General features: G+C 42.3%; 1 protein-coding gene across 1 annotated transcript in view; it reads left to right on the plus strand.

Moving 5' to 3' along the window:
• The window catches only part of LOC141108509 (uncharacterized), a 164,615-nt gene that overhangs the window by 28,255 nt on the left and 113,146 nt on the right, over window positions 1–23,214 (plus strand). The window contains exons 13-14 of the mRNA XM_073600219.1: window positions 1,009–1,134; window positions 16,811–16,915. Of these exons, the coding sequence (XP_073456320.1) occupies window positions 1,009–1,134; window positions 16,811–16,915 (231 nt within the window). The remainder of the gene's footprint in view (window positions 1–1,008; window positions 1,135–16,810; window positions 16,916–23,214) is intronic.

Below are 23,214 nucleotides of genomic sequence, written 5' to 3' on the forward strand. Positions count from 1 at the left end.
TTTAGAGTTACACAGGAAATCTGGTGCTAGAATTATTGTTCTCACTCTGGCATTCGCAATAATACTTCACATATGTAGTGTGATTGAAGGTTACATTACGTGCTGAACCTACGTGTGCATTTGCATTTGTGCGTGAGCAGGAGGGGAATGAAGCTCTTTACAGTTTTTTATTTTTTTTTATTTTAAAGAACAATTTTACACTGTGCCTTTCTTTTTTTTTTTTTTTTTATCAACTTTTTGATGAACTAGCATGGGCCATCACATGCCCTCTATGGAGAGATCTGGTGTTTTTTGGACCCTGGATATCTCCTCTGCCCTCCAAAGCATCTAACAAAACTGAGATTGGTTTGATTGGCTGCTTTACAAGCTGGTAACAGCTTGTAAACAAACAAACCGAAACTGGACACAATGTCACTCTCAGTTTCTGACATCACAGAGGGAATGGAAAAACAGAAGTTTGTTTTCTGTTAGTCAAACCTGAACCGAGGACATACATTAAATGTAATTTTTATTGGTTTTATATATATATTTTTCTTTGTTTATTTAATATGACCACAAATTAAAAAAAACAAATTGGAAAAAAGAGTTTGTTTTTAATGTCAGGTAAATAGTAAATATTGCATAATAATATTTTGTGGTCCATGTTTGAGCCAGCAGGTGGACCCTTGGGTTGCTTTTTACATGTAAAAAGTACATTGTTCAAAGAGCTTATGAGCTCAAGCTGACATTTACACACACATGTGAATGAGTCTTACCATTATCTCATACCTTATTGAGCTGTTCCATCCAAGGTTTCAATGAGAGGCAGTCTGTCTGAAAGGTGAAAATGATGGCTGTGCCATCTCTTTAGCTACCCCATAGTGCTCTGAGAACCCTTACACCTTTTCAATATTTACTTGAAAAGCAAAGATTGTAAATACATTTTTAAAAAAAGCAGATACAACATCAGTTTTAATGTAGACCTTTAATCAAATTTTGTTTCTTAAAACACACAGTTGTGATCTGTAGTGCTGTAGCACTTGGCTGGTGGAACCACAGCTCACAACAAGGAACTCTGTATCTGAAGATTGGATGCCAGTGGCTGTAGCTCTGCAGGAGAGCGAGGATTCAGGTCTCAACCCATCGGAGAGGCAAGTATTAGTCTTCTTTTACAGTTTGCCTTTACTTTTATTAGCAAATATAGCTGTTCCCCCTATACATTTATTATGACAAATTATACAAAGTAAATGTTTTTATAATATTAAAGGAGTTGTAAAGGCAGAAGGTTTTATTTATCTTAGATAAAAAGCCTTCTGTGTGTAGCAGCCACCCCAGCCCCCCCAATGCTCACCTAAGCCCCTCCTCTGTCCAGTGATGTCCACGAATCCCTCAGTACTCCGGCACTCTCCCCCTGATTGGCTGAGACACAGCAGCGGCGCCATTGGCTCCCACGGCTGTCAATCAAAGTAATTTAGCCAATCAGGGGAGAGAGGGGTGGGGCCGAACAGCAGCTCCGTGTCTGAATGGACACACGGAGCTGTAGCTCGGTTCTGGTGCCCCCATAGCAAGCTCGACAGGAGGGAGGGGCCAGGAGCAGCAAAGAGGCACCCGAGAGGAAGAGGATCCAGGATGCCCTGTGCAAAACCAACTGCACAGAGGAGGTAAGTATAACATTTTTTTTTGTTTTGTTTTTAAACGAGACTTTACAATCGCTTTAACATGCACTGATTAGATAACTGATCTTATTTATATGTATAGCAAAAAAAGAAAAACTATAGACTATGTTTTCCCTTTAACGTTGAACTCTAGGAACAATCTATTTTTAACGTTTACATCAGGCCTGCTTGGTTACCTGAAATCATTGTGTCACATTTGGAGGGCTGCAGGGAAATCTCAAAATCAACAAATTAGTCTGTGACACATACAGGAAGTGCATTTATTCACTGACAAGAGTACAACATGTTTTCGGAATACGTGTTTTTTGAATGCCATTTGAGATCATTTTACTAGGATGATTTATTTATTAAATCAATGCAGGTACTAAAAGTAAATCCATAAATTCACATATCTTTGTTATTGTAGTATATTTAGAAATGACACCAAAACATCTGCATAAATGTATCAATTTTTGTATCAAGATATTGTGTTTGTGGTTGTATTATGACTGTGCCTGTAAGCCACAGGCTGTGTAAGTGTGTAAGTAGATATAAAACTCCACAGAATCATTAGATAGAAACATTAGCTAGATTTGGACAGCAGTCACGAGTGTACCCAAGGCCAACACAAACAAATATGGAGGGAAGTTTTAATGGCTTTACAAAGGGGAGACAATGCCTGATGCCAGAAAAGAGTAAGAAAATACTCACATTAGTAGTGAGAAAGTCTGACATGGGTGGGAAAAACCCAAACCAGAAACCATAAGCTTCTAAATTGGTCAACCTGATCCTACCAGAAGGGTAGAATGAAAACAAAGTCCCCACACTTCATTCAGAGAGACACACCAGGTGTCTGAGGAAAAAATTCACAGCCTGAACCATGGTCAACAAGGGAAAGAAGCTCCTCTTGGAGAGCTGGTCCCAGAAAGAGGGATCTAAGTAAGATATCCTGATAGGGAGAGATCATAGCTGCCCTAAATAACAAGAAGGCATTAAATCGCCTTATCCCATAGTAGATCCATGAGAAAATAGGGTAGACTCCCCCTTGCAGAACTTAAGAAAAGGTGTCCATGCTCCGAGAACTAGCTGGTAGTAGAAGGGGTTATCCTGGGGTGGCCTACAGGTTTTGTGTTTGCTAACAGTATAACATGAAGATGAAGACTTCTTTTGTCCTTCAATAGACAAGAAAGAAATTACAATGTAGGTATTTGAAGCAGCTTTTATTACCATTCATGGATAGATACTGCATGTATAGGTACCAGACAGTGCCGGGACAAGGTTATCTAGAACCCAGGGCGAACATGCCAAATTGCCATCCTAGCACAAATCCCCCATCCTAGCACAAATCCTCTTTCCCCTTCTCTCCTCCCAACACAAATCCCCTCAAATCACGACTCCTAGCACACCTCCCCAAATTTCCCCTCCTAGAACAATTCTTACCTCCGGATCTTTAAGGATCTGGATGGCTGCTTGGCAACCAGCCTTTTCCGTAAGGAGACTACTGGTAATAGCCTGCTGCATGCCAGTGCACACCCACCAGCACTAATTCACAGCATCCCCTATGCGCAATATATCAGACTTCGCCGCAACTGTACACACCTAGCTGACTTTAAACCTGAAGCTAATCTATTGCAAATACTCCTTTTGAGTAGGGGATACAGCAAATCACTCCTGTGCAAGGCCTTCAACAAGGCGTTGCAACAGACAAGAAATACTTTTGCTATATCAAAACAAAAGCATAAAATCTAAATTTAAGTCTACATTAAAGATAGTTACACGATTCTCATCACAACATCATGCGGTTAGAAACATACTTGTTAACCACTGGCACTTATTACATCAGGATCCTATTGTGAGGAAACATGTCGGTTTAAGACCTGAATTGACGTTTAGAGGAGCCAATTCATTAGGTGACAGACTGGTATCCAGCCAATATTCTCCAACCCCCATCTCTACAAATAAGGGTATGGGCATCCACAAATGTGGGAATTGCAATTTTTGTTCATGGGTCTGCTCCGGTACCAAGTTCACCCTTCCCAATGGGGAACAATTTTGTCCTAGTTTTAGGGCAGATTGCAGCACACAGAAGGTTGTGTACCTAATGTCTTGTATATGCAGGGCGTTTTAGGTTGGTAAAACGGCTCGCCACTTTTGGCAACGAATCAAAGATCGTGTCTAATCTTTGACTAATGGCAAGATGCTTACTCTGGTAAGCAGACACTTAGGTTTATACCGTAGGTTTGACACATCATGTGTCTCCCTCATTGCCTTAGCTGTAGTTCCAAAAAACCCCAGAGGGGGAAATTGGGATAAAATCATCCTGCAAAAAGAAACCCTGTGGATCGATGCCACCCATGCCCCTGGCATCAACGAAACCCAGTCATACAAACCCTTTTTATAGATTCATGATGGAGGTTTTCTGTTCTTCTGATGGAGGTTTCTAATCTATCATTTATTTTCATAGTGTGTGGCTTTATTAATCTGTGCGATATGGGTTATGTATGTAATCTAGATTCAGATGGATTCTAAACCAATCATTTTCTTAATTTTTCCTCCATCCCATCCTCCCCCCTTTTTTCCTTCCCTTTTCTTTCACATACTGTGTCATACCATGACACGGCTGTGGCTCAAGAGGGGAAAAAACTTTTAAGACATTAAGATATACTTTGTTTATGTTATTTCTCTGTACTGTATGTTACACAAGGAATATGTTAGTATTCCTGTTGTACTGTATTGTTTGCTGTCCAACTCCCTAACCGCTTCCATTTTTTGTGGATCCCGGTCACGTCCTTGGGCAGTCTTTTCATTGTGACTATGCAGCTGCAAAGCGCCATTTAACCTAGCTTCTCTCTGTGGCGGCGCTTTTAGCATCTGGAGGGGGGCGATACTCAGCCCCCTCTGGATTATGTGTGCTGCTGTGTCATCAGCTTGGCGTCATACTGCCCTGCTGCCACCTAGTGGTCGCTCTGACGTCACGACTGGGACAGGCATACAAAGGGATGCTTGCTTTGCGTCTCATACAGCCACCATTTACCATGCTGTTTGGGTTAGACACAGCGGAGCTCTGCAGTGGAGGATCACCTTGATGGTATGTGTTACTTTGAGAAGGGACTTTTAAAAGGAAATTTGTTTTTGGACTCAAAGCATTTTTGATTAATTGCTTCAATATCCGCTTTATACTTGTTCAAATAGGTGTCTGTATGGGAGTAAAAATTGATGATCAATGGTAATATATGACTAGTAGGGGATTCCTTGAAATTCCAGAATCACCCGGTTGTACCCCCTGCTGCCCTCGGTAATAGATCCAGACCAAACTGGTTTCATACCTCCTAGGTCCACGGATATTAACCTTAGAAGGTTGTTCACCAACATACATACCCAACACCATAATACGAGGTCACGAGCGGTAGCCTCACTAGACATAGAAAAGACCTTTGATACAGTTGAATGGCCCTTCCTATGGCAAACACTGCACAGAATGGGATTTCCTTTGCTGTTTATCAAATGGCTTCAGTTGATATATAAATGCCCCACCTCCTCGGTGCACTTGGGAGGTGGACTGTCTGTCCCCTTCAGGCTCTTCAGAGGAACCAGGCAGGGCTGCCCTCTCTCTCCAGCCTTGTTGGCTCTGGCTATTGAACCGGTGGCAGAGACACTACGCACTTCACCACATATAAAGGTCTTCGTATTGGTTTGCTGGAGGAGAGGGTAGCCCTGTACGCGGATTATATGCTACTTTTCCTCAATGACGCCGGCCTGTCCCTACAGGGTGCACTGACAGTCCTAGACGCTTTCACTGTTGTTACTGGGCTTAAGGTTAATTGGTCCGAGTCCTTTCTATTTCCAATTAATCAGGCAGCTAAGGCTACATCCCCCCCCCGACAACCCCCTGCAATGGGTTGACACCTTTAAATACTTGGGGGTCCATGTCTCCACTCAAGCTTCAGACTTTATTTTGTTAAATCTAACCCCAATACTTCTTGAGACTAAGACAAAAATAAAATCATGGAGTAACTTGCCTTTGTCCATTTGGGGATGAGTTAATCTCCTTAAAATGAAAATCATCCCCAAATTCACTTATCTATTTCGTCATTCTCTGCAGTGGGTACCTAAGTCTTTTTTTTAAAAAGCTCAATCAATTGTTCTCCTCTTTCTTATGGGGCCCTACACCGTCCAGGTACCGGCAAACGACCTTGATGAGGCCGAGAACTCAGGGTGGTATGGCATTTCTGGATTGTTACAAGTACTTCCTGGCCACACACTTGGTGACTGCAGCCTGGTGGCCGCACCCTGACAAAACAAACACGTCCATAGTACTGGAGGCCACAGTGGTGGGCTCCTTGGAAGCCCTCCAATTTCTATTATACAGGAGCCCTAGCGCCCCATATCCCTTGACCCCCTATGCTTACCACCCTGCGGGGTGGGCGAGCAGGCCTGGCTATAGAAAAACGTAAGCCATCTGAGATTTCCCCGAATGCTCCGATCTGGCTGAACCCTAATCTACCCCACATCTACAAACTCCTAGACCCCTACGCATGGACCAAACACGGTATAAAACTCATGTCCCACATAGTGTCGCAAATTTCCCTATTCCCCCTATCGTATCTCTCCTCTCCGCTATCTTCAACTGTCACATGCTTTCGCTGCATAATTTCCACACTCCTCCTGTATCATGGTCCAGTCAGAGCTGGAAAGAACACTCAGATATGGCTGTGCTGAGAAACTTACCTCACATTTATACGCACACTTATGCCCCGTACACACGGTCGGACATTGATCGGACATTCCGACAACAAAATCCTAGGATTTTTTCCGACGGATGTTGGCTCAAACTTGTCTTGCATACAGACGGTCACACAAAGTTGTCGGAAAATCCGATCGTTCTGAACGCAGTGATGTAAAACACGTATGTCGGGACTCTAAACGGGGCAGTAGCCAATAGCTTTCATCTCTTTATTTATTCTGAGCATGCGTGGCACTTTGTGCGTCGGATTTGTGTACACAAGATCGGAAATTCCGACAACGGATTTTGTTGTCGGAAAATTTTATAGCCTGCTCTCAAACTTTGTGTGTCGGAAAATCCGATGGAAAATGTGTGATGGAGCCTACACACGCTCGGAATTTCCGACAACAAGGTCCTATCACACATTTTCCATCGGAAAATCCGACCGTGTGTACGGGGCATAAGTCTTTGTGTCTCTACCACCTCTCTATAAACTTTGGTCTCGCTGGCAGCGTGACATTCCCACACTGGACATTGATGACTGGGATGATGTCTGGGATTTCCCATTCAGTTCATTAGTCTCTATACGTGACAGATTGGTGCAGTTCAAAATTGTACATAGGGCATATTTCACTCCACACAGACTCCATATGATGAACTCCAAGTATTCCTCGGAGGGCTGGAGATGTGGTGTCTCGCCGGGAGATTTCTCCCACATTTTCTGGCACTGCCCTAAAGTCCAGCAATATTGGAGGGAGGTGCTAAATTTGATAAATAGGGTCGCATCAGCCACACTGCCACAAGTAATGGAGGTCTGTCTCCTGGGATTAATAGAAACCCTTGTAGCAACTATAGCAAAATGCACAATGATTGGGTTGTTGCTCTTTTATGCCCAGAAAAATATAGCAATGCAGTGAAAAAAAACCCACTCCCCATTCCTTGGTGCAATGGAAACGTTTGGTCAATAACAGCCTTCCTTTGTATAAAGATACATACATAAATAGGGGTTGCCCGATGAAATATGATAAAGTTTGGCGAACATGGTTGGCTGAACCTGACACGGCCTAACGGATATGGGGCTGTACGCAGATAACATGCTGAGATATCCGTAATTACCCCGGGTTAGCTTGAAGTGTTGAGCTTTGTTATCCTTCGATACATCTGGTAGAAGATGTCTGGCATTTCTTTAAGGCCATGGCTTGGGCAGGGAGAAGTGTACCCCATAATTGTTCTGTTTTTAAGTTTTGCAACCCACACCTGCAGAAATGTAATATACCACCTAAATTGTCATACATATGTACTGTAAGCACTTAAGTTGTATGTGTATTTGTTTGTATCAAAAACTTGCAATAAAAATAATTAAAAAAAAAAAAATTCCAGAATCACCACCCAACGTTTAAAATACCTTGATTAATGTGGGATGGAAGGTGCAGTATTACATACATGGTGGTCTTGCCCCAAGGTGAAACGCTTTTGGATCCGTATCTACAATCTCATTTATTCACTTACTCAGGTAAACTTATGAAAAGCTCCACAGCAAGCTCTTTTGGGACGATTGGTAGATGGAACTCCAAGACAAGCAGGGAAACTCATAGCCTTTATCTTTACGGCAACTAGGATAGCAATTGCCAGGTCATGGAGAACACCTACAATTCCATTTAATTTAGTGAAATCCAAGCTCTCTTGGATCATGATAAATGAACGTCTCTCGGCGATTCTGTTAGACAAGCAAGCTAGGTTTGAAACAATCTGGGAATCCTGGATCAAATATCTGTCTGACCCTTTGTGATTAACAAGGGTTCAGATTATTCACAATATAGAGTGCACTCTTTTTTTTTTTCTTTTTTTTTTCTTTTCTCTGGTATCCTACCCTCTTCTCCTATCCTCTTCCTATTCCTTTTCTTATACTAATGTCTTCCTCCGTACTCCGATCTCCGTCGGGGAGAGGAATGTTACAAATTGCGATGCAATGAATGCACAATATAATGGGAAGGTCTTCATACATGATATAATAGTACTTCCAGAATGTTTGGTTTTCATGCAGTACGGGACACTTGATACCGACCTCATGGTATTTCCCCTACCCTCTCTCTCTTTGGGGGGGAATGCAGTGGGAAGGCCCAAAGCTTCCTTTAGTTGCTTTTAGGGGGCGATATAGTTTCTTCGGGATGTTTTATTTGTTTGCTTTCATTCTTGACCTGTTTTATGTTCTTGTTTTGGGGTAACCCGTGTTTCTGGTCATGTAGGTTTAACGATGTTAGTATTCTTCCTGAAAAGTTTTCTGTACTGTGTTACAGCTGTCCATTACGATGTCATATTTTTTTAACCTTCCAATTGCCTAGAAAATTTCAATAAAAATTATTGAAACATAAAATACCCTGATTAGTTTTTTCCTTTGCTGGCTATGGAAGTAACCCTCAATCACCACAAGTCTTGCCTGATCACTACTTTTACAGGTAAGCCAGTACTTGCCTCTACATATACAACCTAGAGATACATCTTATTTTAATGATAGGATCAACTTTGCAGACATTGTTGCTTTCAATAAATACCTATTACACATCCCCATACAAATCTTTTATATACAGACTAGTTTGGAATCTTGCTGATGAGATATCCCTGCATCTCTGGCTGTGCCGTGGACTTTGTCCCGTGTTTACTTCTTGATTATAGTCATGTAAGTTATTTTTCTTACATATATTTTTAACCATATATACTATCTGGTGTAGATAATAACATAACAATGTTATGCCTGTTCCCCTAGTCCCAATGTCTGAATAGTCAATGATTTTAATATTGTTTCATACGTGTTTTTGTAAATAATAAATGTATACATTTTTTAAAACTACGTAGTTAGTGTTGTGACTATAAAGTCCATCATCCAAATTTATTTTCCAATTCTTACCTCCGCCCCCGCCCCCCCCTCCAAATTTCTCCTCCCAACACAAACCCCCCCCCCACCCTCCTTGTGGTGCCCCCAAACCTCACATGATACCACAGTGCACAGTTTAGCTGCCCCTCTTGCCCACCCCTTATCCCAGCCCTGATACCAGAACAAATTTATTTTCCAATTCTTACCTCCACCCCTGCCCCCCCTCCAAATTTCTCCTCCCAACACAAACCCCCCCCCCCCCCCAACCTCCTTGTGGTGCCCCCAAACCTCACATGATACCACATTGCACAGGACAGCTTCCCCTCTTGTCCACCCCTTATCCCAGCCCTAATACCAGAAGTTTATCAAGAAATTATATTTCAAACAAAAGTGATACAGCCAGCATCAACACTGTCCAATGTTGGCTTTTTGCTAGCAAAAAGCTATACCTTGATGAGTGGGAATAATGCTAGTTTAAAAAAAACTGCTGATTCCTCCAACAAAATGTCAGCTGTGAAGATTGGTACACGGTAAATTAGTACATAATTTACCAAATTACTAGATCCTTGGTGGCACCTTCTTTACCTAAGACAGTCGGGGAGATTTAGCCCCCGTTCACACCGGCGCGATTTGACATGCAATTACAGGTGACAGGTTAAATCGCATGTCAAATTGGTGCCCTATTGCCGGCAATAAGAGCGTCCCAATCGGTGCGACACTGCAAAGGCAGCGCCGCACCGATTTCCAAAAGTGGTTCCTGCACTACTTTCGCCGACTTCGGGGGCGATTTCAATAGACATCTGTGCATGAACCCGCACAGTGTCTTTAAGTCGCCCCCGAAGTCGGACTGAAAGGCAGCTTTGAAATCGGGCGAGTTCAGATGAACTTGCCCGATTTCAAAGCCGTGCTCAGTGTGAACGAGGGCTTACTAAAACTGGAGCCCTCAGAATCTGGTGCAGCTGTGCATGGTAGCTAATCATCTTTTTACTTCAGCTTGTTCAATTAAGTGTTGAGAACAAACCTGGAAGCTGATTGGTTTTTATGCAGAGCTGCACCCGATTTTGCACTCTCCAGTTTTAGTAAATCTCCCCCAGTGTTCTCAAACTATGGTGCACGCTCTTCCTGCAGTTCCCCATAACCCTGCAGAGGAGAACGCACCACTATCCTGCTGCTACCTTGTGTGTTTTAACACGATTGAGGTGCGGCTGCCACTGAAGTAGAATAATAACTTATCGGACCAGGAAGGACTTCAGTAATGCAGGTTTTCTTTATTTGACTCGTACGAGGAGACAAGTTACAACAAAGGAACAGATATTTGCCTATTGGTTCTCACTGCTATAACCCGTGCAATAGGGCTGCATATATAGCAGTAAGCCTGATAGACGTCTATCTGGACTTGTCTGTCTAACAATTGTAAAACTTGCATTTATATACCTTTTACAAGCCTTATCTTAGCCATCTCTCCTAGATATGATTGGTTGCTAAGATCTACGTCAATGTAACTAACCATAAATCTGACACCTGTTCTATAACCAGACAAACTTATTCTTTCCCAGAATTCCTATATGTTCATTAAAATGATTTATAACTGGTTTTGTCCAATTAAAAACACCTGTGTAGAGACAGTATGACACCCAGCTGTGTTAAATCAAACCCTCCTCATCCTGATAAGATTTAACCAACTTCAAGGGTAACAGATTTATGACTTTGGGAGAATGAACTTTCAATAACCCCACCTTATCTGTTATATGTCTCACTATATAATCCTATATGTATGTGTTTTAACAGTTTTAATGAGGGCACAAGCAGACCTTTGTTTGACCCAGGGCTTTTTTTGTCAGAGAATAGGTGCAGGAACTCAACCATGCCCGTCACACACACATACCAGCCAAATGGCATCAAATAGTAGCTCTTCCCTCTGCATACAACCCCCTCCCTCCACTGCCCTCATTTTCTCCCCCCTCCTTAAAAGCTCTACCATCTGTCGTATGTCTTACCTTTGTTGCAATATTAAGCTGAAACACCTATCCGGCTGTAGTACCTCCCAGCATACTACACTATACTACAGTCACTTGCAAGGGAGATCATGCAGTAGGAGCATCAACAACTGGTCACCAGGGAAAAAATGGAGCCCACAGAGGGTGCAGCCTACCACCTACCCTCTCCTGCCATGACTGCACTGAACCCTGGGCACCTGAGATAAGCTACCACTTGTAAACGCAGAAGCTGGACTTCAGTGTTACCAAGTGATAGTGGTGAGCAGGGAGCAGAAGACCCGAGCCAGAGGTGGTGGAACTGAGTTCCCCCTAGTTCCTGCTGAAAAAAAGCCCTGGTTTGACCCCTACTATATAATAATAATAATAATAATATGAATAATAATTATATTATCAATTAGACATGTGCACAGCCAAAAAATTTGTTCATTTTCGTTTTCGTTTCATTAGTTTATTATTTTTATTATTATTATTTTTTTCGTAAATTCGTTCATTCGTAAATTCGTAAATGCGTTCATTCGTACATTCGTAAATTCGAACATTCGTTCATTCGTACATTCTTTCATTCGTACATTTTTACATTTGTACATTCGTAAATTCGTACATTCGTAAATTTGTAAAATCGTACATTTGTAAATTAGAAAATTCGGAAATTTGTAAATTCGATGTTTGAAAATCCAAAAACCAGAAAATTCAAAAATCTGAAATAGTAACTAACTATTAAATTATAGTTATTGTAATTTCCTTTCAAATTTGACTGTCAGTGAACGTAACAAATATGAATTTATCCGAAGTTACGAATTATCCAAAATGAATGCTGCATCTAAACAAATGGAATGGAACAAATTAATAATAAATAATAATAATAAAACGTTGTTATTATTATTATTGTTATTTATTATTATTAATTCATTACGTTCCATTCCGTTTTTCCGGATCATTCATAACTTCGGATAAATTTGTATGTGTTACATTCACTAACAGCCAAATTTGAAAGGAAATTACAATACCTGTAATTTAAAAGTTACTAGTAATTACTAATAGTTAAGTTATTATTAGTTAACTATTATTTCAGATTTCTGAATTTTCGAATTTACAAATTTACAAATCCACTAATTTACTAATGTACGAATGTACATTCGTAAATTGCGCATGTACGAATGCCCGAATTTATGAATGTCCAATTTTATCGAATTTACGAATATTCGGAAAAAATTCGTTAAACGGGTTTTCGTTAATTCGGATACTCCCAAATTAACGAATTTGTCGAAATTCGTTAAAAAAACTATTCGGAACGAAACGAATTGCACATGCCTATTATCAATAAAACATATGCAAATTAATATGAATAACATAAAATATATATTGGTTAACATGAGATTCTACTACAACACCCCTAATATTTCTCAACCACCTACTGCAGTGCCGACCGTCTTTTCCTCATTACACTCCGACCCTCAGCATGCACTGAAAAAAATTATGCCACTGGGTTATGGGGGCAAGGCTGCATTTCAGTAATGCAGCATCTTCTAGTCACAGAGAAAGTGTGTGGGTTCCCCACACTCCACTATCTTGGGGCTGAATTCTGGAATTTAAAAAAGGTACACTTAGTTTATTTAAATGTATGTATATGAAACAGTAAAATTAGCACAGGAACTGTTTCTGTGTTTCTGGCAATGCCAGTACAGTACTGTTTGTGTCAGTTGACTTATTTCTACTAACCTCACTATGGTATTGACTGTGTCTGGTAACTAATTTCTGCCTATGTCAGTACGATACGGATTGCGTCTGCAGACATGTTTCCGGTTTTGTCAGTATGGTACTAATTGTGTCTGTGGGCAAGGTTTTGATTGTGTTAAGTATGGTATTGATTGTGTTTGCAGAAATGTTTCTGGTTGTGCAGAACAGTCTTTAGTATATGGATTTACACCCATGCGGCGCCATGAATAAAAAGTGAGTATTGTTGGGGTGGGGATATGAAAGTTGAACTGCTTCCAAAAAAACCTACCTTACCATTACAGGGCACATCAATTCATTATAGGCTGCCTATTATAGGCTGCCTGCACACAGCTACACACTAGTAGAATAAGATAAACAAATAGTTCTTCATGCTGTACAGGGCTCAGCACCCATGTGAATGATCCCTTAGATTTTCAAGAATGGTGAAATCTGAAATATATACAAATAATGAAAATTGAATGTCACCTTGAAATAAATTGTCTTTTAAAATAATGTTAAAAAACTGTCACATTGTACTTATTCTGGATCCTGGAAAAATTGTGCAACCCAGGGATGTATAAAGGTACAAAGGCCTCACTGAGCCTACAAAGGTGCCAAACAGACACTGACATTGATGTTTTACTGCAAAACAAATGTGTTTGTTTAACATTTAAAATCAGTAAAGGCCATTCTTTTTGTAAAGTGTATGATGTTCCCTCCATGAAATCAAATCATCTTCTAGATTGTAAGCTCTGAGGAGCTGGGCCCTCTGATCCCTCCTGTATTGATTTGTATTGTAAGTGTACTGTCTGCCCCATGCTGTAAAGCGCTGCGCAAACTGTTGGCGCTATATAAATCCTGTATAATAATAATAATGTGTATATGGTCACAACAGTTAATATTGTCTCCAGATGTCTCTTTTCTGAGCAGTATCTCCATTCTGTTTTACTTTCAGAAGTCTAGGCTGCCACACACGGTAGAATCATGCTGAATTGCCCCTATTGACACAACTTGGCTCAACAAAAGGCGATTGAACAATATACATTTATCGAAGGAGCCATTGAGAATGGCTGGGATAGCTGTCAGAATACAATAACCAGCAGTTGAAATTCCTTCATCTGTGTTTTTTGGATAGAGGAATGCGCTAACGCATTTCTTTTGTGCACCCCATTCAAGTGTATGGCCCAGCTATTCTTTCTTTTGGTTCTTTTCCAATTCATCTGTTTAAATAGATGGAGTAATTGCCAAGAAGAAGTTTAGATCACTCATAAGGAAGACCTCCTCCTATCCTGGCAGGGGTCAGTAGTGTTACCTTTGTAAATCTGACACACCCATTTGTCCTGTGGTCCATAATTCAGTAATGTATAAAGCCTACACCTCCAAGCTCTCCAACGACTCTTTAACCGACAGATTTCTCCACAAAAGTGCTTGGCATTCTTCCAGGATACAAGCCAGAGTGAAGTGAGAGTGCTGAATAACAACATGCTCACTAAATGTACCTACAGATGTGTAGGCAGATGCAGTCTATTTTCTCCACTGCAGGTGGTGCTCAATCGCAATGGCATTGCAGAGGGCGAGGAAGTCAATAGGAATCTAGTTCCTACATTGTCTCCTGGATCACAAGGGGGCAGCTATCCGATTGGACTGGCACCCCATGCGACTCTGGTGGCCATCTTGGGTCAGGCAAAGCCTATTTAAGACCCTGGCTCACGGGCTTGGCGTGCATAGAGTAGGAACAGGTCACCCATCTGTCAGGGACAATGCTTAGCATCAGGGAGAGGTTCCTGAGGAGTAGAGAAAGTTCAGGGACACACCATCCTACTTGGAAGCCTCCCCACTTGGGTACGAACTGGCCAGGCCCCATTCCACCCCTAGAGACATACACTGTTGGCACACCTGAGACCTTCTGCTACTACTCATCTCTGTTACATTCTGTGAGTGCTCCTGGTTGGGTTGCCTTCCCGCAGGGCTTGTTGTATTTTGCCAAACTTCAATTACAATATATATCTGTTCTCTGCACCTGGACTCTGAGTGTTTTCTGCCGCTGCACCACACTGCACCTACCCACAGATGCACAACATGACTACCAGAATTTTTTGAATGAAAGGCTAAGAACATAATCTTCAAGAATTTCAAGACAAGTGGTCCCACCATCATATGGTAGTAATATAAAAAAAAAAAAAAAAATGTCAAGATATATCTCAGGTCCCAATCTAACAAGTGGTTCTTCTAGAAAGAAAAAATGTTATGTACTTTGAAATACAATGAGATAAACAGAATTTACCAAAAAGTTTAAGTTTTTAAGACAGACATTTTCCTAACTTTGGTACCCTCTAGAAATGGGAAGGCTTCACTCCTCTAATAAAACATTATAGGGAAGTCACTACTGAAATCTATACCCTAAATCCATAAATGTCTTAAAGCAACCTTGACAGTGACCATTATCCACAAAATCTAAGCATTACCCATGAGGCAAATATCTGGACAGACGCACTGGGGTTGATTTACTAAAGGCAAGTAGACTGTGCACTTTGCAAAGTGCAGTTGCACCAGAACTTAGTAAATGAGCAGAAGCTCTGCTAACTTCCATCATCCAATCATGTGCAAGCAAAAATGCATTTTTTTAAATTTTCCTTGCACAGGATTGGGTATTCTTTGCAAAGTGAGGCTTTACCTCATTTACTAAGCTCTGGAGTAGCTGCACTTGCAGAGTCTATTTGCCTTAAGTAAATCAACCCCACTGTGTCAGAATAAGGTAATATAATTGTTAAACTCATATTAAATGGCAAAGGCAAGAGGCATGCATGTCAGCACAACCATCTAGAGAAAATGTCAGTCTAAATGTTTTCTTTTTTACTTTCCTTCAGCACTGAAGTTTAACAATGGTATTTCTTTGCAGGAGTACATCGAACAGAACAGAAAAGTTTAAGCCTTCTGTTTTCTCACACAGGCATTCAGGTTAAAGTGCCATGCTGGTCTGGCTCTCTCCTACTCACGCTATGGGAGGTCCTACCTTTTATCAGGTACCTGTGGCCTCTCAGCCTGATTCCATATCTTAGGAAGCACCACCGTCTGGGCAAAACATATTAAAACACAAACAAGGAAGGGCGCACCACCCTAGTTCATTATCGCCTATAGAAAAAACATCAATTACAGCAGTATATTACAGATATATAATAAAGTAGTCTACATTAGTTAACCAGGCAGTATAGTATGCAAAAAGTTTATTTAATTAGATTAAAAAAGTGTTTGTGGAACTTGTACATAATCCCCTATACCATTTTTTGATGATCCGCAATAAAATATACTCACAAACCATGTGAAAGGAACAGCATATCAAGCTTTGCATCCATAGCACGATTGTATACAACATATACCCTGTCGATAACTCCCCTTGTGCCATCAGGAGCAGTTTGGTACTTAAATGATTCACAGAAGCGCTGCACCTTAAAATAAAAAAAAGAAAATAAAAGAAAAACAGAAAAGGTTTGAATTGGGTTGAAATAGTCAGGTCTTCCAAAACTGATATTTTGATTTTTTTTGTTGGTTCTAGAAAGTTGAATCAATGGCTTTATATATCATGCAGAGATTTGTCTCTTCACTTTTCTCTACTCCCATGTGTGTCACCTTAGAACTTTTTACCCATTTTGCAGGTGAAGCAAGACCAGCTTATCCCTTTAGATGTGTTTGGCTTTAAAATCATTCTTCAAGCATGTGCATTCCGAGTTTGAAATTGAGACTTTTTTTTTTGTGACTTAGTGTTATGTTCAGGTTCATGTGACAATAATTGCCTATTGTGCAGTACAGCTTCATGATTGGCTCATATTGTTGGCCAGATATGACCAGTGATTGATCCAAATTAAACAAACGCAGCCTTTGCTCTCGGTGGTGTCCTAGGCTCAAGCTCTTAGTACTCATTCACATCCCCTGTTTCACGGGACTATCTGATATGGGTGGGTTTTTCTCTGAACTGGTGAGTACACACATACCTATAAAATATACAATGTAATGGATATAACAGGAAAACTGCAGGCAAAAGGCTTTTTCTATTCTTCACCCAATGTGTGCTGGTTCTAATAAAAAAAACCTTTCCAGAGGCACACTATGGACATTTCATTATTTAATAATATGCATTGTATCAGTTTTGTCAATAATGGTTTGTTTTTGTATAATTTGATTTCTTTATATTTCTATATTGTAAAATGTTACTATATTCACATTACCTACACTCTGCAGGATACTGAGCGTCTTTGACATTTTCCATTTTCACTAATAAAAAAGTTTTTGCAGTGATATTTTTCTACTAATGCTCTGGCATATATTGAGGGAGTTGTAAAAAGGAAGATAGACAAATAGTTATGTATGCACTACACAGTTATTATAACTGCAATTGCATAAAACTAAAGGAGGAAATCATCAGAGGAAGTGTTATTTTTTCTAAAGCTGTCCAAAGATACTAGTATTTACTGACAGAAGCATATTTCATATAATGCGACATCTCTAGCAATTGTAGATCATTAATTTGTGTGCATTAATGCAGACATCACAGCAAGGAAAGCTCAGTAACTGAACAATCAAAAATTCAGGAAATTGTCTTTTCTTTATTTTCAGAATCAGACAGTAAGATGACATATTAGTTGCAGCGTTTTCTTTTATTTTACATTTAGCACTACCCCTGCAGGAGCCGCTGGTAATTGGGCCTATTTCCCCCATTTGCAGCATGCACAGGCAGGTACATGGCATTTGCAGCATTTTTCCACAGGTTCAAGAATCAGTCTAGGGGTTTCTTTTCAAGGTTTTTATTGCTGAGCATTGAATACCCTGGACTGTGAAACTGTAGAACTTGAGGACTACTAGGTTTCTGGCTGCTCTGTACAAGTTGCAAGCTGTATTGCACGACTGTAGGCTGCAATGTACTTTCTCCTGGCTGTCTTGCGTTGCTGCTGGCTGTACTAATCACTGTCTGTGTATGGCACACCGCTGGTTGTCTTGCACAACTCCTGGCTGCACCAAGCACTGACTTGTAATGTGAATTACCCCACAGTCACTCCTCCACTGTGTAGCAGGCTTGAGTATTCAGTCCCAGAATAGTGGAGCTCCCTTACACTTGACCTCCTGGTTCTTATCCAGACTCTGACCGAGTCTCTCTCTCTTTCTCTGGTAGAGCCCCCAGCTAAGCCTAGCTGGGACCTTGATGTCTTTACCAGATTCCTGAGGCTTCTCCCTCTATTGTCTCTGCCCCAGGGACAGAGCTCCTAGCACAGGGGTCTCCTCCAGATGACTGGACCCTGGAATTCTGCACCTTGGCTGCCAGGCCTTGCAAAATGTATAGACTCCCCATCCAACAACTGGACAACTCTCTCCAGGGATGGCCTAGAGAGCCATAAATATTCAGGCTGCTTGTTCTGCTCTCCCTCCTACTATACTTCCAGAAATTTCCAAAAGACAGGGGGAAGTAGCAGAACAGCAGCCTATAAGACACTGAACAGTGAAAAGTAATCAACCCCTGCTCCTCTGCCTACAAAGGAGCCAACTAAATTTTCCTAGCAGCCTACTCCGAACTAGGAGGTTGCTACATACACACAAAATGCCTTTCCCATGACATTTCTCATAGCCATCCATTAGAATTGGGTTCCCATTTAAAGACTAAATGCAATTGCTGATGCAGAAAGCAGGAATAGAGTATATTATATAACAAAGGCTTCAGGATGTGCACTCCTACACACTTCTATTGCTACTGTATGGAGCTGAATGAACTCACACTATAGTAGACTAAGTGAACCTTCGTTCCTGGCTAGTATTAGCATGCCTCCCAAGTTAGATGGGGAAAAAGACATTCTTGAGGACAAAGTGAGTAGGCAAGGGCACACCCCTATCGCACTTATACAACTCACAGTTACACAGACCATAAAAATTTTAGGATCCTTTCACACGTGGGTGCTCTGGTCTGTTCAGCAGGGGATCCAAGAGTAGATCCCCAGCTGAGTTGGAGCAGACGTCCATTTTTAACATCTGTGCCCATTTAGTTTTTGTCCGCATTTAGGGCCATTCGCACTAGGAACTGCATGTGATTCACACAGGATCGCACTGCATGTTCCTGCGCAATTCACATGCAAATCTGTGCAGTGTGATTTCAGCCCATTCATTTTGAGCTAAAATCGCACCACACTGCACCAAAAATAATGCATGCACTACTTTTGGAAACGCACTGCAACAATTGTACCATACGATTCGGTGCTGACTGTTTGCGACCTATTTTTTGGGGGTCGTTAACTTTGCACTGACACCCGCAAGGGCAGTGTGCTTTGAATTTGCTGCGGGAAACTGGCATGGAACATGGGTTTCCCACATGGCATTCAAGTGGGAACAGGCCCTTGGACTGTGATGGACCCATGATGGCACTGTGGGTGCCTGAGTGTAAACTGACATGTGTCCATTTTGATCTGGCTACCTCTGATCTGTCTCATATAGGTCTGGAAAAAATGGAAAAAGACAATAATTTTCCTTTTTTTTCTGGACCTGGACAGAGCCCAAGGTAGGTGAATGTCAAACAGCAAAAGTCCTTTTTGGCTGGGTTCACACTAGTGCGCTGTGCGAGATAGCATGTAATTCGCACCACACTGCAGTGCAAATCACATGCGATGTCTGTGCGATGCGAATTCAGCCACACAGATTGCATGGCTGAATTTTCATCGCATTCAGACAAAAGTCGTGCAGGGCCCATTTTTTGGTCTACACCAGAATCAGATCACATGGGTGTGAACACCCATGCAATCCGATTCATGTCCAAACTGACAGTTTGCACTGCAATATGCAAACCAATCTGGGGGTGTCATTAACTTTCTATTGACACCCACAATGGTTCGCATAAGATAGTGTGAACTGCCTTGCGAGTCGGGTGTGATGCGGGAACCCGCAGTGGATTTGCAGCTTTTCTGCATCACACTGAGCCTTAGATCAATCTGCCCATAGACCTGCATGAAGCTTCCAATCAGGTCCACCTGAAACACTGACAGGTGGATCTGATGGGAAAGCCTGTGTGAAAGGGGCCTTATGCTTAATGGTGGTGCAATGTATTATTTCTGTTTGTCAAATTGTTATTTGCAGACATCTATAGATCTTACCAAAAAGTTAGACAATTAAGTGAAACAGAGGGCAAGAGTTATTTGGTTCCAGAAGCAGTAGTGTCCTCCCAAAAGAAGGACAGTTGGGACCTATATACTGTATTTGTAGCTTACTGAATACTTTTGTAATGGTGTTATTGAAGCATTATAATCAGCATCTAGTAAAAAAAGATGCAAGATGATCTGTACTGTTGAAGTCATGCACAACAAAAGCAAGATAAAGGCATAGACCTTGTCACCAGTACTGCCTGTAGTCTCTCTACAGTGGACCTTCTCCCTATTACTGACCTAACATGCCTTGTTCCACACTGTCTCTCTAGTTTAAGGCAGCTATTTTGATAGAGCAGGGCTTTGTTTCCTCATGTCAGAGCTACCCCTGTAATGACAGGGGATCTAATATTTGATAAGAGAGTGATCAAGAAGCAGCAGGAGATGTGGAGGAATCACAGATGCACAGAATGAATGAAGCAGAAGCAGGAAGTCCATATGTGTGCTCTGGTACAGCTTCCTCTTCAGCAACAACTGAATGGACTGAGGAATGCCCTGTACATACGATAGGATTTTTCGACAACAAAATCCATGTTTTTTTTCCGACGAATGTTGGCTCAAACTTGTCTTGCATACACACGATCACACAAATGTTGTCGGAAATTCTGACCGTCAAGAACGCGGTGATGTACAACATGTACCACGAGCCGAGAAAAATGAAGTTCAATAGCCAGTGCGGCTCTTCTGCTTGATTCCTAGCATGCGTCGGAATTGTGTACACACGATCGGAATTTACGACAACGGATTTTGTTGTCGGAAAATTTGAGATCCAGATTTCAAATTTTGTGTGACGGAAATTCCGATGGAAAATGTCCGATGGAGCCTACACACAGTCGGAATTTCCGACAACAAGCTCCCATCGAACATTTTCCGTCGGAAAATCCTATCTTCGAGAAAAAAGGTAGATTTTTCTGGGTACTGCTTAGCAACAATTACCTTTTCAAATGTTCTCTATAGGACAGCAAATGTTCATGTTTAGAGTTCAAGGTTAGGATGGATAAAAAGCTTATAGTTACAGAAACACTTTCATTTTGAAGAACAACTACTTATAGAGTTCTCCTGTTCAGTATAATATTAAAACAAGTTGTTTTCAATCAGTAATTGTTGGAAAGTTGCAGTAGATATGATTCTTACCCGTCAAGGTGTTGCTGGACACATGGATGAGACCTTCTTGTTTTATTGGAAGCAACAGGCACACACAGAAACAGGGAATTACATCATAATCATATAGTTCCACTAGAGCAGGGGTGCCCAACCACTGGCCCGTGGGCCACATGTGGCCCGCGGCGCCCTCTGATGTGGCCCGCCATGTCTTGCTCTGAGATGGCAGGTCGGCAAGCCCAGATTGTGGGTTCCCGACCCGCCATCTCCGAGCATTAGCGCGAAAAACGAAGCCGCCGCTAGAGGGACCAGAGCGGATGCTTCCTATATAGTGCCGGCTCCTTCACAGGCAGAGTGATACCAAATGTACTCCTCCTGTGACAGGAAGAATCGGCTCTGCTCTCTACTGCAGCCGCATACTTCTGTCACAATGATGCTCGGAGATGGCGGGTCGGGACACGGGAACCCGCGATCTGGGACAGCAGTCATCAGTACCAGCCAGCAATGCCAGTATCAGTACCAGGCACCAGTATCAGTACCAGCCAGCAATATCAGTACCAGTACCCACCAGTAGTACCAGTACCAGTCATCAGTACCAGCCAGCAGTACCAGTCATCAGTATCAGTACCATCCAGCAGTACCAGCAGTACCAGTACCAGCCATCAGAACCAGTACCAGCCAGCAGTACCATTCATCAGTATCAGTACCAGCCAGCAGTACCAGCCCTCAGAGCCAGTACCAGCCAGCAGTACCAGTCATCAGTATCGGTACCAGCCATCATAACCACTACCAGCCAGTAGTACCAGCACCAGCCAGCAGTACCAGTCATCAGTATCAGTACCAGCCAGCAGTACCAGCCATCAGAACCAGTACCGGCAAGCAGTACCAGTCATCAGTACCAGCCAGCAGTACCCACCAGCAGTACCAGTAGCTGCCATCAGTACCAGTACCAGCCAGCAGTACCAGTAGCCGCCAGCAGTACCAGTACCTGCCAGCAGTACCAGTACCACCCAGCAGTACCAACCAGCAGTACCATCCAGCAGTACCAGTCATCAGTATCAGTACCAGCCATGAGTACCAGCAGTACCAGTACCAGCCATCAGAACCAGTACCAGCCCGCAGTACCATTCATCAATATCAGTACCAGCCAGCAGTACCGGTACCAGCCATCAGAACCACTACCAGCCAGCAGTACCAGCACCAGCCAGCAGTACCAGTCATCAGTATCAGTACCAGCCATCAGAACCAGTACCAGCAAGCAGTACCAGTCATCAGTATCAGTACCAGCCAGCAGTGCCCACCAGCAGTACCAGTACCAGACATCAGTACCCACCAGCAGTACCAGTACCAGCCAGCAGTACCAGTGCCAACAACCAGCAGTACCAGTCAGCAGTACCAGCCAGCAGTACCAGCCAGCAGTACCCAACAGCAGTACCAGCACCTGTCAGCAGTACCCACCGACAGTACCAGCCAGCAGTATCAGCCCTGGAGGACAGCCAGCAGCCAGCTGCAAGAATCCTGAGGAAATGAAGATTGAGGTCAGTTGAGGTGCAGGTAAACCGCTGTGCATCTGTGAAAGCAGCCTTGGCCCCTTTCACATGAACAGTCCGATCGGGTCCGTCTGTCTGTTTTTCAGGTGGACTCTCCATTAACCACTATAGAGCAGCAGATGTAAACGGACTTGTGTCTGTTTACATCCACCTATCTGCAATCTGATCTGCTTGAAAAAAAAAGGGGATCTGTCCGCTTCTGTCTGGGCAGATCGGAGGGCCCATAGGGTAGAGCGGGTTGCATCCGTGTCTGCTCTACGTATGCAGAGTGGACACAAACCTGCCAACCGCCCTTTACGCTCATTGTAGCCCGCGACCGGTTTCCAAGTTGCTAAAGTGGCCCTCGCTCCTCAAAAGGTTGGGCACCCCTGCACTAGAGCAAACACTACATTACACATAATACTACCACCTGGTGGCAGAAAGAAAAAGCACAGCATATGGGAATGGTT

This window comes from Aquarana catesbeiana, linkage group LG01, assembly GCF_042186555.1.
Source record: "Aquarana catesbeiana isolate 2022-GZ linkage group LG01, ASM4218655v1, whole genome shotgun sequence".
Classification (NCBI taxonomy): Eukaryota; Metazoa; Chordata; class Amphibia; order Anura; family Ranidae; genus Aquarana; species Aquarana catesbeiana.